Genomic DNA, 19,099 nt, shown 5'->3' with positions numbered 1-19,099 from the left:
TGCAGCTTGTTTTCTGCCAGTGATAATATATTGCAAATGATCCACACACTCAAGCTCGCACACTATAACAGATATAAATATTGTTACCCTTTGTAAACAACGACAACAACTCTGTGTGCCTGTGTATTTTTTATGATCCCTCTTAAAACTAACATTATAGCTAACATCTCAACGTTAGTGCGCACGCAGATCATTCTCATAACATTAACTGTTGGACCTTGTCAGGTTAATCTGTAATCTTCTGATTTACATCTAAAATGTGCCCATACATGTTACAATGTAACCTAAAAATTCACGCTCAAACGTACTGTACAAAATAAATATGTAGGCTAAATGATTCTGTTATTTTGTCTATGTCTGTACCAACTCTGAATACATTCACTTAAGTCTTGAGCAGTACCGTTATGTGGTGGTGTTTTGCCTTCAGAATAGCTGCATCGGCTCTGATAAGATCGTGTACTAGCATTGTGACATCTTGGATTGACCTGACCATTGCTTTCTGCTTGTGAGGGCTTTCTGCTAGTGCTACGTTGGCATTAGCAGTAATTTTATTAGCCCCGAACTTTTGAGATGTCTGTTTGGAGAGAATGCTAACATCATTAAACCTGAAATGTATTTCATGTTAGCGGCAATGAAATGCAGTGAATTTGAGGTTGAAGGTTTTATGGAATTAGCAGTTCAACCGAGGAGAAAGTGTGCAACACTCAACAATGCTATCTTTTCATGGTCCCTGTCATGTGGAAGATTCAATCTATTTCAGGGGAAATATTCCTGCACATCTGCAAAGGCATACAAGGTTATTTCAATTCAGTCAGATTAACTAGTGGCATGTTGACCTCCTAGACTGTTCTGAGGAGGAGATATCAAATGCAATGTTTTACCTCAGTTGTCATGTCTAGCTAGTGGCATGTTGAACTCCTAGACTGTTCTGAGGAGGAGACATCTAATGCAGTATTTTACCTCAGCTCTCAAGTCCCATTTATTTATTTTCAGTATCTGACCTCAGCTGCCCTCTGCCTATGTCTCTCCCTGTCCATCTAGAACGTCTGGATGTTTTCCTTGTTTATAAAAAGCTGTCATATGCTATTTACCTGTCCTTGGGTTTCTGAACGCCAGTTCTATTCATTACTCTCTCCGTTTGGAAACTGACATTCTTCACGTTTACGTTTGCTCTGATTTAGGAACAGTGCAGCTTGTTTTCTGCCAGTGATAATATATTGCAAATGATCCACACACTCAAGCTCGCACACTATAACAGATATAAATATTGTTACCCTTTGTAAACAACGACAACAACTCTGTGTGCCTGTGTATTTTTTATGATCCCTCTTAAAACTAACATTATAGCTAACATCTCAACGTTAGTGCCCACACAGTTAATTCTCATAACATCAACTATTGGACATTGTCGAATTAATTTGTACATCTTCTGATTCAAATCTAAAATGTGCCCATACATGTTACAATGTAATCTCAAAATTCACGCTCAAACGTACTGTACAAAATAAATATGTAGGCTAAATGATTCTGTTATTTTGTCTATGTCTGTACCAACTCTGAATACATTCACTTAAGTCTTGAGCAGTACCGTTATGTGGTGGTGTTTTGCCTTCAGAATAGCTGCATCGGCTCTGATAAGATTGTGTACTAGCATTGTGACATCTTGGATTGACCTGACCATTGCTTTCTGCTTGTGAGGGCTTTCTGCTAGTGCTACGTTGGCATTAGCAGTAATTTTATTAGCCCCGAACTTTTGAGATGTCTGTTTGGAGAGAATGCTAACATCATTAACCCTGACATGTCTTTCATGTTAGCGGCAATGAAATGCAGTGAATTTGAGGTTGAAGGTTTAATGGAATTAGCAGTTCAACCGAGGAGAAAGTGTGCAACACTCAACAATGCTATCTTTTCATGGTCCCTGTCATGTGGAAGATTCAATCTATTTCAGTGGAAATGTTCCTGCACGTCTGCAAAGGCATACAAGGTTATTTCTATTCAGTCAGATTAACTAGTGGCATGTTGACCTCCTAGACTGTTCTGAGGAGGAGATATCAAATGCAATGTTTTACCTCAGTTGTCATGTCTAGCTAGTGGCATGTTGAACTCCTAGACTGTTCTGAGGAGGAGACATCTAATGCAGTATTTTACCTCAGCTCTCAAGTCCCATTTAGTTATTTTCAGTATCTGACCTCAGCTGCCCTCTGCCCATGTCTCTCCCTGTCCATCTAGAACGTGGGCACAGACCATCCCAGGCCGTGTGGAATTCTTCTCCAGCGAGGGCTCAGACACGACCATCCCTATCCCCATCGTGGCACTGCGCAACGTGGACGACTCGTACCCACCGCAGAAGAAGTCCTTCATGATGCTCAAGTACATGCATGACCACTACCTAGACCAGTACGAGTGGTTCATGCGAGCCGATGACGACGTTTACATAAAAAGCGAGCGCCTGGAGGGCTTCCTCCGCTCGCTCAACAGCAGCGAGGCCATCTTCCTGGGCCAGACCGGTATGGGTGCCCGTGATGAGCTGGGAAAGCTGGCCCTGGAACCCGGTGAGAACTTCTGCATGGGCGGCCCCGGCGTGATCATGAGCCGAGAGGTGCTGCGCCGGATGGTGCCCCACATCGGCCAGTGCCTGCAGGAGATGTACACCACGCACGAGGACGTGGAGGTGGGACGCTGTGTGAGGAGGTTTGCCGGCGTGCAGTGTGTCTGGTCCTATGAGGTAAGAGCCCGAGACGGAGGCCGGATGTATTGTGTGGTGTGATTTGGAGACGTATTGATGTTTGCCTTTTAACCCGTGTCAGACAAGGAGAGGCTTGGTATGAAGCACTCTGAGACTGAGGTTTTGTTTCAGTGGAAGTGTCTCTGTATTGCCCCACAGTTATACCCCTCAGGGTAAGAAAAGGAAGACAAATCACCAAAAACGTGCCTAACATGTAATGCATACGTTGATTGTTATAATGTACAGAATTCTAATGGAATTTGAGCGCCTGGAGCAAGTAAACAGAGCAAAAACAAGGCCAGATATTTGTATTTTAAAATGCATGCTGTTAATATTATAATTTTTTTTTGCTAGGCTGCATTAAAAAATTCTTGTTTCAGACTTTCAAATATACCTTGTCCTAAACTCAACCTTCTTTAACCAAGTTTTGCAGCTATTTGGGATATTATGTTTTGAAGTCTGGCAAGTGGTGTCGTTTTTCTTTTTTTTTGGACTGACAGTCTTTGTGTTCCTCAGAGAATAAGCAGAAAAGACATCACTATGGAGATTTCATGCTTCTGTGCATCTCACAGACATTAAACAGAGATTAGGGAGTGAATGGCCAGACTCACACTTAATTCAACTGTTGATCAATAATCTCTTTATTTATTTGGTGCGTGTGCGTTTGTGTGCGCGCATGTGTGTGCGCATGTGTGTGCGCATGTGTGTTCGTTCGTGAGCGCTTGTGTGCTTGCGCCTGGTTACTTCATTAAGGTTATGATGACCTATAGTCACTTTGGCCTATGTGTGTGTGCGTACAGATGTGTGTATTTTGGCAGTGGCCTCCCTCCCACCATGTGGTTGAATTTGCATTCTTCAGTTTGGTTAACAGTTCACCAATAAATCTGCTACTAAATGAAAATGTATTTCATCCACATGAATGTGCAATTGCATGTCTGTGAATGCGTTGGGAAAGCGCTACCTCTTTTCCATTCAACGATGGTAATTAATTAATGTGGTTTGGCAGGTGAAATGAGGGAAGTTATATCTGTTGTCTTATATTAAGAGTCCCAGTCACCTATATGACATGCCTGGGGCACCTTTGAAATTGCCATTTGATGTGAGTTTTAATTAGAGCTTATCATTAGCTTGTTAAAGGGAGCTGAGTCGACCAACCCCACCACTCATATAAACGACAATGTCTTCCTGATTCTGTCTGTCTCATTCCTTCTCGACTACTCTGTCCTTGTCTCGAGTCTCTCTGTCCGTCCTTTTTTGTGAACTCTAATGTTTATTTTGGATGACAAACAATACCTACAAGCAGTGCACAGGGGTAGAAACAATAAACAAACAGTCAAATTCGCCTATAATGACAAACATTTCATACAAAGTAAATAAGAAGCTAAAACACCCTGGATTATACAATGCATTTAGGTGAGAGCCTTGGACCACCTAGGATGTGTTTCAGTGCTTGCTCCTGATTTTGGCTTCATCATTGAACATTAACAACCACATTTTATTATACAAAGTATTTTGTTCAAAACAATTTTAAAGAATTATCTTACCAGTCGTTGAAACTGCTTAAACTATTCACTTTCTTTAAAAAGGCATGTTAAAATGTTGGTTGTAACCAGAGACAAGAGACCAAGGCTTATTATGCTGGTCATTCAAGCCTGAGATGTGACATGCCCCTATTGTACTGCTTAGTCAAGTCGTGATCAGTAATCTTCATGTGCATATTGGTCATTATTATTATTATTATTATTATTATTATTATGATTATATTTATTATTATTATTATTTTTTATTTTTTGTCTGCTCACAGCTGTTCCACAGATGTGTGGCTGCTATTGGCTACCTCAGTTGGGGTGACATTGGGAGGGTTTTTAGAGAGGTTACAGCTCATAGCTAGCTAAAGAAGTGACCATATGGAAAGACCTTGGTGTCTCTATGGACTAACCTGATCCCCTACATTAATGGTGGCTGTGCTAATTCATTGATACAGGGAAGAGGATGGATGCTTACCATAGTGAGTAGACATGTTGGGCATGATGTGTAGGCCCCGGTCTTACTCCTTGACCCCAGGTACCGCTGGTTTCCTCGTTAGTACTTCGATGCCTGAATGTGGAGTCTGTTACTATTTGTCATGTTCGAGAAGATGGTTAGTGTTGAGAGCAATTATTCAAATTTGTTTTAGAAGAGCCCTTTCCATTTTAGGTAATGAGGATGAACAGCCATAACTGGGATGTCAGGGTTATTTCTCAGGCAATTACTTGTCTGCTTATGCAATTGAAAGAGAGTGTTTTTTTTTATTTTTTATGATGGAGAGCATTCTTTGGTGATCCTCTGTAGGGGTCTTCCTTGGTCTAGCATGTCATTTGCCATTCCTCAGCGTAGGCCACCCGTGCATGCTCTCTTTCTTAAAATACGAAACAGTTTATTTTAGCAGGTCTAATGTTTTGTCTATTTCTCTGATCAATTTGATCACTGATCTACCTCATGAAGGCCAGTTTGGGGGGGGGGGGGTAATTTCTGAATGGTTAATCTGATATTGAGTTTGGCGCCTAAGCACTCGGTTAAATCCACCTTTAATGATGTTAGGAGGGTCAAAGGGGTGCCGTACCTAGTACGCTTCAATTTGCTTCTAAGTCCTTAAGTGACTATGAATGTATACGTGTACATGAGTCTGTGAAATCTCACAGTAAGACACCACGGACAGCCAGCAAGTGGGAGGGAAGGGACCGCTTTCTTGCATTTCACAACATGTTTGTTGTTTCTTTAGAACTTGGTGAAGAGACAGTTATGGCTTCCAGTGCTGGTCAGAGTGTTTCAAGATAAGGCAGTGTTTTTCATCTTGCTTGACAACTTCTCAGGAAAAACGGAAAGCAAACCACTGTTGAGTATACTGGCTCTCATTATTCTTTTCCTGCACTCTCTTTCTCTTTTGCTCTCTCACTTTCATGTGACGGGGATGTTCACCCATTTTTACACAACCTTTTTTCACTCTTTATATCCTTGTGGTTAATCTCCCAAGCAGTTTTTGACATTTTATTTTATTAAATGTGTTTTCTATTCTATACATTTTGTTGGTTTCTAGGCCTGTTCATAAAATATCATGAAACACTCCCAAGTTACTGACATGACCTCAACATTTAATTCAGAATAATAATTGTAGTTTATTGTCAGAATTCCAATGTCCTGTAAATACATTTTAGCATTTTTTATTTTACACATTTTAATTCAAGCATTTATTAAAGAATATCAGTGTGTGAACATTATCCCGAGTAAGGTTATGAAATGAGTTGGTTTGGTGTGTTTTGGAGTGTTTCATAACGTGCGTAGACATACTTCACCATGCACTGAAAGCATCCATGGCAGCTGATATTCTGACTGCAGGCCCTCTGCTTTCTTTTTAAAATTACTTGTATAACCTGTAGTATTAATAGATACATCTCAGAATGGTCTTTGACAACTACCCTATAGCTTCTATATCCATCTTTCTCTACACACCCTTATTTAAATTTGCTTGTGATTGAGTTTTCGCTGCCGTGAACAGCCTGCTTAATCACATCAGAGCAAAATTAGAAATGGATGTTCTGGCTACAACCAACATGAAATTGATTTCCAGCAATAACAACCATTTCTTTTTTGAAACCTAGTCAGTTTAAGGTGGATGTTGAGTTCGGAAGGTTGTGACTTTCTGGCCAAACAACTGGGTTAGGTGTTCACAAGACAATGTCACACCCAGCAGGGAGACTACCACATGCTGCGTTGTACCTGCTTTCAGTTAATTGGATACAGCCCCTTTACTCTGTCAGTGTACAGTGAGGTCCCAGTCCATAACCTATGGCCAGTGGTAGCACTGGTTTTTACAACTTGAAAGGGTTTGGAGATCTAGGCGCGTCAGAGAAGTAGATATATATTTTACATTTTATTCATTTAGCAGCCGCTCCTATTCAGAGTTCATACATTTTAAGCTGTCTAGGTGGGGTAATTACTTTGATGTAACTTTTATTAATACCATTTATTAATCTTCATTTACCCAATAGTAGATGTAAGCACATCTTCCTCAGTGAAGTTGCTATTGGCAAAGTCATTGCAAGAAGCAAGAAGCATATTTTAGATAAGGCCTATACGAAATGTGCCCCCATACATTCTAGAAAACAGCAACGTTGTTTTGCTTGTGTGTCCTATAAACTAAGATATAACACTGAGATATTTGTTTAGTTGGTTATTACAGATGCTGAAATATTGACTTAAATGCCTGTTATTATATAGTTACTTATGCAATATTAGGTTTCTAGATGAAATAAAAGCAGTATTATTTGCCTATTGAGATGCAATCAATTGACAGTTGTATATTCAATAAAACTGGTGCACTGTATTGTCATTGATATCCTGAAAAAGCTATCAGTTTTCACTTCTTTATTTACCCCAGAATATTTGGATTCGGTAAAATAACCTAATTGTGAACTAACTATCCAACAATGTAACATCGACAAAAACCTAATGCTCACTCTCTGCGCTGTCCCTTTCTAGAGAGGTTGTGCTTTTCATGTAAGATTGAAAGAATAGATTTGAGCTTCTGGAAGCACGGCGACATTCCATCTTACCTCCTCTACATTTACTGGATTGCTTATACAGTGCAGAGAACATCCCCAAATGTTTTTCTTCTGGTCAGAACTATTATAGTTGGTGTTTAGTTTCAAGTTCATTTTAGTTTAACAATGTGCAAGTACTATTAGAACAACATACCTTTACTTTTTTTTAAATGTAAAATGTTGTCCCGGAAATACAAAGTTTGCACAGGAGGTATGGGTCAGATCTTTGACCTAGTTGGGCTGAAAGCTGGCTGTTTTCACTGTGGTAATGGCACAATCAGAACGCTAACCCATCTGCTCTTTGTTTTTTTCTCTTGTGCATTCAAACAATGTTACAGCACTGTAATTACAACAACTCAGGTTAGTCAGAACTCTGGTTGGATAGAACCTACAGGACAGTAGCTCCCCGGGAACAAGTTTGGCCAGCTCTAACGTAGACTTTTCTTTTAGACCTCCCCATTGAACTTAGGCTAATACTCGCGTGCGTAAGTTTCTCTAGAAGCATGTGTGAGGTGGATTAGCCTTATACACAGCCTCTGAGGGTTTCCACATACCATGTACAGGCTTAGCCTGGTGTCAGATCAGTTTGTCGTCTCTATATAGTTACATGTACCACATCTCTCAACTGTTGTTACTATTAAATTAATCGCACTTAAGACCCTATTCATTTAAGGATTGTCTTATCTACTTATCAATAAAATGTCGACTGGTTGTCTCATTGTTTTTTTTTTTTACATTTAAGTCTCTTTGCAGATGTGCTTCTCCAGAGCAACCAACAGTATTGAGTACATACATTTTCATAATGGACCCTCATTGTAAATGACCGTTGTGAAGCCTCTCTCTCATTTATCTCCATCTCTCCCTGTGCCCCTCTCTGTTTTCATACAGTGAGGAGAACAAGTGTTTGATACACTGCCAATTTTTGCAGGTTTTCCCACTTAAAAAGCATGTAGAAGTCTGTAATTATTATCATAGGTACTGCCCAGCGACAGCCCCGAAACCTGAAGGATCTGGAGAAGGTCTATATGGAGGAGTGGGCCAAAATCCCTGCTGCAGTGTGTGCAAACCTGGTCAAGAACTACAGGTCTCTGTAATTGCCAACAAAGGTTTCTGTACCAAATATTAAGTTCTGCTTTTCTGATGTATCAAATACTTATGTCATGCAATAAAATGCAAATTAATTACTTAAGAATCATACAATGGGGATTTTTGTTTTAGATTCCGTCACTCACAGTTGAAGAGTACCTATGATAAAAATGTCAGACCTCTACATGTTTTGTAAGTAGGAAACACTGCCGATTTTGCAGGTTATCAAATACTTGTTCTCCCCACTGTATATGCAATGGCAGGGTATGTGGTGAACCTTGTGTATTTCAAGATATCCTGTGGCCGCTGGTTTATGTGTGTTATTCTGTCTTTTTCAGCATTGCCTTGCACCACTCTAAACTTAGACCCCAAGCAGTCAAATAAATGTTTACGATACCAATTCAAAAATACACACAAACAGTGACCGAAAGAGAGGAATTTTGCATGAATTACAGTGGTTTTCTCAACGTGAAATGTGCCTTTCTGTCCGGCTGCCGGAGATGCTAATGGTACTATAGACTGTGACAGGACTACTTTTAGGAGAGAAACGACTTGGGAGGAATTTGGATTTCATCTGCTTTAGTGAATTAAGATTCCCCAAATATATCCACTCCCCATGCCCTGGGTGTGTCTCTCTGCCATTTGTCTGTCATTTGTCGGTTGACTGTCTGTCAGTTGTCTGTCTGTTACTCCAGTTTGGAGTGTAAACCTATCCCTTCCTGAAAAAGAGGGAGACAGCAGCAGAGAAGGGGAGTGTTTGGATGCAAGCGTTTAATCATGGTGAAGTACACTGTCATTTGTTTGGAGACGTGTCCTGGGTGTTTCTGGTTTTACGCTCTCCCGTGTACATGAGAACTCTCCCTCTTTTTCTCTTTCATTCTTTCTCTTTCTCTCTCTCAGACCCTGAGCTTGTTTACATTTAAACGCATTTGCCCAATGTGTTGAAGAAAACCAACAGCACTTGTAAACTGTTACAAAATACGAGCCATCAAGCTTTAGAAGGCTATTGTTTTTATAGCCTGTTCTGCCCATGTGGTTCCGGTTATTGACCTCTGGATGGCTGAGTCCCGCCTCTAGAGCAGCGCTTGCTGTGCGCTTCGCATTCACGTTGCTTTGTAGGCCCCAATGCAGGCTGCGTCATGACAATTTGTGGTGTGTGTGTGTGCGCGTGCGTGTGTGCGCGTTGGTCTTTAGATTTTACCTCAGTTTAAGTGACTCTTGTGTCAGCACTATAGAGAACCGTCACATTTATCCAATGCTAGCATTTCGTCCTCATTCCTCCTAAATGGCTAAATGCCAGCCAGGCCTTTGCTACGACTCAACACTATGGTATGTGTAGCAAGCCTTGTGAACAGGAGGACTCTTGTACTGAGGGCTATAGTGGGCCTTTTCTTCAGGACCCGAAGGTGTACACTACTGCTCCTCCACCGCTACCTCAATTCAATAAGTCCTTGAGTAATCAGTCACTTTTTAACAGCGTATTGTACGTCCAGATTTAATCTGGTAAAAGGTACGGTTGAGAATCCTTTTCATTGTCCTGTGCGAGGTGAAAGTTCCTATTTAAAGGTTGAAGTACAAGGATGGAAAGCGAAAATGAGCCTGATTGGCCGATTTTAGCACACTTGACACAGCGATTTTAGTGCCAATGAAAATAACCATTATTCCCGAAACCCTAACCTCAATAACCTTTATGTCTAAACCTAACAAACAAATAAGATAAAGGTTCTTGTTCAACTCTGATAGTAAACATGCAGGCACTCTCCTTGGCTCCCATCTCAGAGCCCATGCAGTGAAAGGCCTGCAAATGACAAAGAACATAAAGGTTGGAATCATCTAAGGGCAGCAAATGTTATGCTTAGATTTTTGCTGGTGTGGCTCAATTTCCCATTTCCCTATGAAAGACCTCAGTTCTGTGTTTGTTGAGGCGCTGACGATGGAGCTGTAAGCCAACTTGACCGGCAGAATGCTGCGTTATGCATCACACCAAACAACGTGAAACAGCAACTACAGGAGCAGGTGATGAGCATGGAGGCTCCCGTCGTGCCCTGCCTCCGCTGTGTCAGTCCTAAAGGAAGGTCCTCTGAGGCCTCAGCCCTGCCTCCGCTGTGTCAGTCCTAAAGGAAGGTCCTCTGAGGCCTCAGCCCTGCCTCCGCTGTGTCAGTCCTAAAGGAAGGTCCTCTGAGGCCTCAGCCCTGCCTCCGCTGTGTCAGTCCTAAAGGAAGGTCCTCTGAGGCCTCAGCCCTGCCTCCGCTGTGTCAGTCCTAAAGGAAGGTCCTCTGAGGCCTCAGCCCTGCCTCCGCTGTGTCAGTCCTAAAGGAAGGTCCTCTGAGGCCTCAGCCCTGCCTCTGCTGTGTCAGTCCTAAAGGAAGGTCCTCTGAGGCCTCAGCCCTGCCTCCGCTGTGGAGACAAGCTGGTCATTAACCTCCCTCCGTGTCTCTCCCCCGTATTTGCTGCTCTGTGACAAGGTGTCACATTCCCCCCCTGCCTCAGGGGACCTGAGAAGAGGGCCGGAGGTTCACTCCACAGGCCCCACCGTCTGTTGTCACGCGTACAGTCACTGAGTCAATGTACAATTGCCAGCCAGGATTGTAGGTTGATGGAGATGATTGTAACAGCAGGTGGCATGACAACTGTGCTAATTGCTGTTGTTAAACTCTGTGCTAGCTGAGATAATAAGCCCTGTGCTAACCGGCTCTAAGCCCACTAGCTTTATGCTAACTAGTTATGTGGCATATTTCATAGGGTAGTTAGCGCTGAGTTAGCTTGTCGCTCTGCTCTTTTTGGCTAATTATTGTTTTTTTTTAATTCTACTGTTAATGGTGTGTAGTCTTTTACCCCCTCAGTGTGTGGCTGACTACATTTGCCTGAACACACACACACACACACACACACACACACACACACACACACACACACACACACCAGAAAATAGAAATTGCATGCTCCCTTGCCCTAATCTTAACCCTAAACCTAACCCTAACCGTAACCTCAATAAAGTAGAGTAGGGTAGTTAATGCTGAGCTAGCTTGTCGCTCTGCTCCTACTCCGCGATCTGCCCTGGTTGTCACAATTCCAAGAGGAGAGGATATCTCTGTGATCTCACAACCGTGGGACTTTCCTACAGCAATGGCAGAAGCTGGTTCGCTCTGGTGCACCGATAGGCCTGGGATTGATCTCATGTCACTGAAGGCCACAACACACATCCCAGATTATTCTTGTTTCAGCCCTCCACCTTAACTTTTCATTTTACTGGAGGAGAATCTTTCATACGGAATATCTTACCTGTCTAATTGGAGATTTGGCTGGTGTACAATTTTAAATGATGTTTTAAAAAAAGAGAGCAAAGTAACATTCTCCAGACAGTCTCTCACATACGTTGCTGTGTCAACACCACGAGAGATTACGCTGTCCCAGATAGCAGCGTAGAGAGCGGTGCGCATTCAAATTTTAAATGTTTAAATGTCTTATTGCATAGCGTGTTACCTGAGTAGTAGAACATATTAAATTATTGAATTGCATTCAGGGATCAGGACAGAATTCCCTGAAATTGCTTAAGCAGAGTGATGGAAAAACTCCTTCAGGGATATGTTGGATGTTGCCGTCAGCAACGGGAAACAAATCTTTTGCTTGCATGTCTCCCAGAGCAAAGAGGCTATCACTGGTGCTGCAGCGTTTTTATGTTGGGAGATGTTATCAAGCAGCATCAGTTAGCCGTTCACACACCGGCTGGTGGTCTGAGGTCAGCAAGTGTTTTAGGATTGGTTCTGCTGGTATTTTCAACCTCAGCTCTGTTGTTAGTCTGTTCAGCCACTTGACTTCCTGTTTGACTGATTTGACTCGCCTGAAGATCTCTGTGTGGGTAGGACTGTTGGTTAGCGTCGTTAAGGTTAGTTATGTCTCTTCAGCTTTCTGTTTGGCTGCTGTCACATTTACTGAAACCTTCTCCACACGTGACCTGGGGGGGCACGGAGTTTTCTTTTTCAAGAATAGTGGGTGTCATTAATAAGGCACCAATTGTAGAAAGTCAGTTACACTTGTTTTCCATGGAAAATGGAATTGGTCATTGTTGAAATATATTTTGGTGCCTCACTATTGGCCAATTAAACCCTACAGTAGTTTACAGTTGCCAAACTGGTTGTATTTATTTCATCATCAATGTGAAGCTTTGTCCAGTTCTGTCTTGTCAAAATATTGAATGGGTGTTTTGGCAGAAACCTTGTTTCAGTTGATGCAGATCAGTTTTGGCTTCATGTGCTGATGACATCACTCTCGTTCGCTGTCTCCCCATCCTGCCATTCTTACAGGAAGTTGATTTACTTGACGTGTCATTTCTTGAGAAACCGAGAGTGGATCCTTCCTATCCTGTTTGGCTTATTATTGTGTTTTAAAATCTATTGTCAATAGTGTGTAGTCCTTTAGCCCCACAGTGTGTGGCTGCCTACATTTGCCTGAACACACACACACACACACACACACACACACACACGCACACAAGTTTGTATGGTTATCCTCATAGGAACCAGAAAAAAGAAATTCCATACTCCCTTGCCCTAATCTTAACCATAAACCTAATCTAACTCTAACGGTAACCTCAATGAAGTAACATTTATGCCTAAACTTTACCTAAATGTAATGCCTAACCTTAACCCCCAAACTTAACCAACAATGTCTGGAACTTAAAGAGCTTAATCCCAACTCTAACTCTAGTTTGACCCTAAACCTAAACCCTGAGCCGGAAATTGACTTTTGCCTCATGGGGACCGACAAAAGGACATTTGGTCCCCATGAGTATAGTTAGACCAAAAACACACAGACACTTTCCCAGTCTCACTCACACATGTAGTATGAAGGTGGAAGTGGGTCTGGACATGTTTAAATGAGCACATGCAACAGCTTTTCATGGGCTAGCCTGCAAAGGAGGGTTTGTTTGTGTGTTTGTTTGGCATCCTTGTCAGGATCCCCCCCCCCCCCCACACACACAAACACAAACACACACACACACACACACACACAAAGAACCTATGCCTGTGCGAGCCAGTTAGTTGAGATTCCACATAAATAGTTGGTTAAATTGCTTCCTTGGAAGTTTTTTTTTTTTGCTGCCTTTGAAGTTTGTGTCTGTAATTGCGGTAACTACAGTAGCAGCTGAGTCTAAAGGCCTTCACTGAAGTATTGAACAGAAGTTTTACTTGCAGATCTTGTCTGTTTGCTCACAAGTTTATATTTGACATGCAAGGGGAAGATTTCAACCCTGGGGTGGATGTTTCCATGGCTTCAGGTAATGTGAATTTGACATACAGAGACATACATGTCGCAGAACAAAACTGGAGAGAGAACGCTGGACGGCTCAATTACCTACAGTAGACCTTACCAGTAACACTTTCTATTAAGTATAAGGTTCACCGCTTTTTACTTTATATACTATAAAGTCTATAAAACTACTAGCATCTGTGTTAAATCACAGGCGGTTATAAAACTTTTTTTCTGCGATAGATCATTACTTTAATGAGTTATAAGAGCAGAATATAATGTATTATATACATTTTTGTTGAAAATGGTCAGTATACATTATTGGGCCCCTATAGTTCAGTTTAGCTATTCCTCATAAGCCTATATATATTTTATTTTTTTAAATGGCTATTGATATTGTGAAAAAACAACTGGACGAAAAACAAGGGACAGGTGGCAAACAAGTCTTCCAACCATTGAGGCAGTGTCTGTTTTGTTTTATATAACGTTTAAAAACGTGTACAGCAAGCACGGTAGTTTATGGATGTAAATAAGCACTTCCGTAACGAAAAATAACAATCTCTTAGTCAAAACAGAAATACCACTAGGGCGCTTACACGATCACCGTCCCGAAGCTGGTAGAAACGTTGAGTCCAGCCTCAGGGAGCCGCTAATTCTACATAAAACACAAACAACAGGCCGCCCCTTAACGTTAACAATATGTTTGTGTTGCTTTTAAGTACAGTGATTCACCTATAAAACACAATTATGCCTATTTGTAGGGTTTAATGTGTGACCAGTATGCACATTAGAAAGAACCATATAGAGTAGGCCGTCCTGGTAACGTTGTCGGCACCTTAAGCAAATCTTTAAACAAAGGCATTTTCTTTCGCAAACAAGGCTTGCATTCTATGCATACAATCGAGAATTAGTATCTACATGAGGTGTGTTTGGTATGGCAAGTGCTCACCCGTTGCCAGCTAGTTTACAGTCTGTGGTGTTGCCAGCTAGTTTTCAGGTATGTCATTACTGTTCCCCTGGATGGCACGCAGACACCATAACATCACTGTTTACTAGAAAGGCACGGCCTCGCCACTAACTAGCTGCTATTCGTACCCATATTGACCCATTGTGACCATAATGAGCAGCCATATTATTGCCGCCACCAATGCATATAGCTAGCCCGACCTCACAAGCTTCCCATGAACCTGCTCACCAGCTATGGAGTGCCTGATTAAGCTATACAGCGCGTGTTCCAATGTATGGTGGGGGATTTGATGGAGTGCAACATGACCTACCCACTCTCCTTGCAGTAGTTCATGACAGATATCCATGTTGAATTAAACCTGATTGATTTCTTAAATTTGTTGGTGAAAGTGTGGCTGATTTGAATTGGGGGTGGTTGTGATGATTGAACACAGCCTGGACTGTTTAAACCCTCTATATGAGGCATGGGTTACTACACTAGTTACTGTTCTGATGTGACGTGCTCCATTATCGACTGGTTGTTTTCTGTGGTCAATTGTCATAATATATATCAGGTGTCTGGTCAACACCCCCTCCCCCCTACAAACTGATAACCTTTCTCTGACCCTGTAAAGGTCACCCTGGCTGTTTTAAGACCTTTCTGGCCTGCATAATTTATTTTTATTTCTGCCTGAGAAACCGAAAATGAACAGGCTAGGTGCTCCGTCTCCATGTCTCACATTACTGATAGCAGCCAGACCCACAGCCTGCTGCTGGGGGCAATCTCATTTCACTCCATAAATGGCTCTAGCCATTTCGTCAGAGTCAAGTGGCAAAGGTAGAAGTGACTAAACCAACAAAATCACTTGGCTCCATAGACTAAGTGGAGCTGGAAACGCAGTATTTAAATTGGAGTTAGTTGTGGCATCATCCATAGCAACCACGTCTGTCATGGAAGCTTATTAACCATGTCAGCTGCTAGCCCAGACTCGTCGCTAGCTCCAGTTTCCTTTCCCTTGTCTTCCAAACCGGCAGCCCATCTTTAACCTCCTTCCGCCGGCACGCTGTCCCGCTAGCGTGCGTTGTAGCGTGTCCCAGCGTCCGCCTCTTCCTTGGCCCTGGTCTTAACCCCTGGCCCCAGACCCCTGGCCCCAGAACCTTGTTCCCCACCCACGCTACGAGCCCCGGCCAACCCTCCCTTATCCCCTCCGGCCTGCCCCTGGCCCTGTATTAACCAGTCTTCTCCCCGGGACCGCCGCTGACCTTGCCAACTCCTTGGTCTTGGTTTCCTTATTCTCCATTGGCTTTATTCCTCTCTTTAATTGTCTCCTCTCCTCCCTCGCCCGCCCTGCCAGGAATCCTTTAACAGACAGTGGCACAGAATTGCTCTGGAGGTTTTTTCCTCCCTCTCTCCTTTTTTCTTCTCCTTCCCTTTCCTCCCACTCTGTCCAGTCTGTACTGTCCCCTCTGTCTGGACAATGCTGGCAAACTTCGCCCCCTTCTCTCGTCCTCCTCACTCTTATTCTGTCCATGTTCGCCATTGCGTCTTTTCCTTGTCAGTTGGCCCGGTCCGTGTTGGGATACTCCTTTTGGCTTCTTCCGACTTCTCAGTGGTCAGTTCAGTTTTATTTTAGCAAACTAATGACGCCCACCATCTTAAATGGTTTCTGTGGTTACACGCGGATTTGACTAGCAATTCACATTTCTTTTGATCTCCGAGACCTTTAATAAAGTGAATTAATTGCAGCTAAATTGGTCAAACATCTGATTTACACCAAACTACTCTATACCTTTGTGTAAGACATGAGGGATAAATCATTAGGTCAGTAGGTCCTCGGTAGGTCCTCTAAACCTCCCATCAAGCCAGCATACGATGTCAGCTCTGTTTGACAGTAAGCTTGGGCTTGGAGAATTGTTCATTCAGCCAATATAATGAACACTGGTGAATTTAGGTTGTCTTTTTTCTACCATGCTCAAGTAAATTAGTCCTTCAAGTTGATGTTTTACAATGACTTTTATTTATTTTAGGTTGTCGTTGCATTGCTTTAAATACTGAACATAGACCTTCATGATGTGGGAATGGGCAGCTATGGTTATCCAAAAATGTCAGTGAATTGAACTAAGACTGCTATATAACCAGGTGTCTCCCACAATAAATGCATTCTATTGGTTCAGTGTTTCTAAGCTGCTAAAAAGCACTGGGACATCTATGCACTTGCTTTTTCCGTCTAAAAAGACCAGTTCTATTCAATAGTTTTTTTTGGAACAGTTTTTTTTTCTTCTTCTAAATAATCAAATATACATTACATAGGTTTAATAACCAATTATCCCAACCACAGTTTTTTGCATTCCTCACATCTTCATCAGTATTTACAGAAAATAAGCTAAGTCCAAATCTTCTGGTGAGGTGGAGTGATTCCTATCCTTTTAGCTACCTCCTCTGCCCAGTATACCACTCCAGCCCTCCACTCTGTCTGGGCAGTGTTGGCATCCGTTGGCACTCCCCCCTCTCTGTGCCACAGTAGCACTCATGTTCCTGGCGTCTGTCTCCCTCCATGGCAGTCTTCCCTCTTTTTCGCTCACTCCCTTTTTAGGTTCATTCGGTTCATTTCTCAGAGTTTTAGAGACAGATTGAGGCCTAGTCTTTCCTGTCACTGCAATTGTGTGCGCACGCGTGCGTATGCGTGCGTGCGTGGGTTGGGTGGTTTTTTTATCTCATTTTTGGGATTTAGGATCTTAGACGTCAACATAGCAGAATAAAGCCTACCAAAAAAGTCTCAAAATGTGCATCATTCCTTGTGAAACACCATCGGCTCAGGAAGCTCTACAAGTATAGGGTGTAATTTGGCATGACTAACGTTTGGGGTAGTTTGGAAAATGACACACGGAGGTGAACAGGAGATGTGGTGCCTAAACAGAAGTTCTGCCCACAATTATTTTCGATAAGGCCACACAGAGAAAGGACTGGGGATTATGGAAAGGGTGAGGAGTACATTTATGGAAATCACCATTCAGCCCAGATACTTATTCAAAGCTTTTTTTTTTTTACTTATCAAACAAGGTGGTCCGCTAAGCCCTGTCTTATTCGTTCTGCCCCTTTTTTAGCAGACTACCTAATTCAACCAAATGACTCACCAAATCTGCCACTGTCATTACCTGACCCAGCTCAGCTGCCAGCTCCGGAACAGCTAAAAAATACTGTCCCAGATAAATGTCATCTGCTTTATTTCCTGTCCTATTCATGGGGAATTAAGAAATCTCAAACTACTTTGAAAAACAATGTTACTGTTCACGTGTTGAGAAGTACTATAATTTTTGTTCATACAGACAGATCGACCTCTATTCGGCGGGTGGGCATTTGGCTATGGTGCCGACAGCCTCAACCAGCTTGCATGCTACCTAAATGGTCCGGTGACGTGTCACTCTTTGTCCTCGGTTGGTGTTTCTGCTGTCAGTGTACTGGTCTTGTAACGTCGTCTTCTCCCTTGTGGTGGTCATTTCTCTTGTAACCAAATACATTAGCAAGAAAAGCTCTTCTTTGGTTCATGGACTTTGTTCTATTTGAACCAGAACTGCCCATTCAATTAAAATCATGGTTCCCTGTCCATTATATGTAGATGGGTAATTGACCGACAGCTTGATTTTGGTGTTTGTGGCGGACGTTGTTTGTTCTGAGGGAAGTGTCTGGCCGAGGCTGAGTCCGTTAGGCGCCAAACAGATAAAAAACGGGATAGACTACCTGGACTCAACCAATCACAAATGCACATTTTAGTTTCTTGTAGAAAGTAACATTTTAAATTGAGATTCAACACTTTGCCTTAGCCCAAACCAATGTTTGAGGAACAGGCTTGGCAAAGGGAGCCATTAATACCCTGGCTAACTGCCCTCTGTGCCGGCCAGGCCTTCTGTAAGCCATCTGGTGACTGGAGTGGATGGGAGAGGCTGCATTTGTCATGGGTTTAGCTCAGAATCGCCCCTATTCCTTATATAGTGCCATTTTTCCAGTGCCTTGTTGGGAATTGCGTGCCTCCAAACGTTGATTTCATTTTAGGCATAAACTCTAAATGAACAACAAAATAGCTAATTCATCCGTTTGCTGCTGTAATGTTTGAATCATTCTTGCATGGCAGACTAGCGGCCCACTGCGAACTTGAACTTAAACTTTTAACTGAGTTCAAATGTATTTATCAGTAGCTGAGATCTGACAAGTGCTGGAGCTGTATGCTAGTTATTCACTGATGTTTGCTTTTAGCATCTGCTCTCCCTGCATTGCTACCTGCAAATCTAGCTCTGACATATCTTGGTAAAATAAATCTTCTAGCAACAAATGGCAATGATTTAACGACTATGATGGGTCACAGTTACTGATGGATTCTGTCTGATCAGAAAGGAATGTTTGGGTCCTGGAAACGTGTGTGTAAAAGAGCCAGGACACGCGTGTAAAACAACATTTATTGCTAATGATTTCGTCCTGGTACAACACGCCTTGGACCTAACCTAAATGACTGCAGTT

General features: G+C 42.4%; 1 protein-coding gene across 1 annotated transcript in view; it reads left to right on the top strand.

Moving 5' to 3' along the window:
• Window positions 1-19,099, top strand: part of chsy1 (chondroitin sulfate synthase 1) — a 59,463-nt gene that overhangs the window by 927 nt on the left and 39,437 nt on the right. The window contains exon 2 of the mRNA XM_010876669.4: window positions 2,230-2,725. Within this exon, the coding sequence (XP_010874971.1) occupies window positions 2,230-2,725 (496 nt within the window). The remainder of the gene's footprint in view (window positions 1-2,229; window positions 2,726-19,099) is intronic.

This window comes from Esox lucius, chromosome 2 (genome assembly GCF_011004845.1).
Source record: "Esox lucius isolate fEsoLuc1 chromosome 2, fEsoLuc1.pri, whole genome shotgun sequence".
Classification (NCBI taxonomy): domain Eukaryota; kingdom Metazoa; phylum Chordata; class Actinopteri; order Esociformes; family Esocidae; genus Esox; species Esox lucius.
Note: the sequence above shows the minus strand (reverse complement) of the source record. Positions and strands in the feature narration are given on the sequence as shown.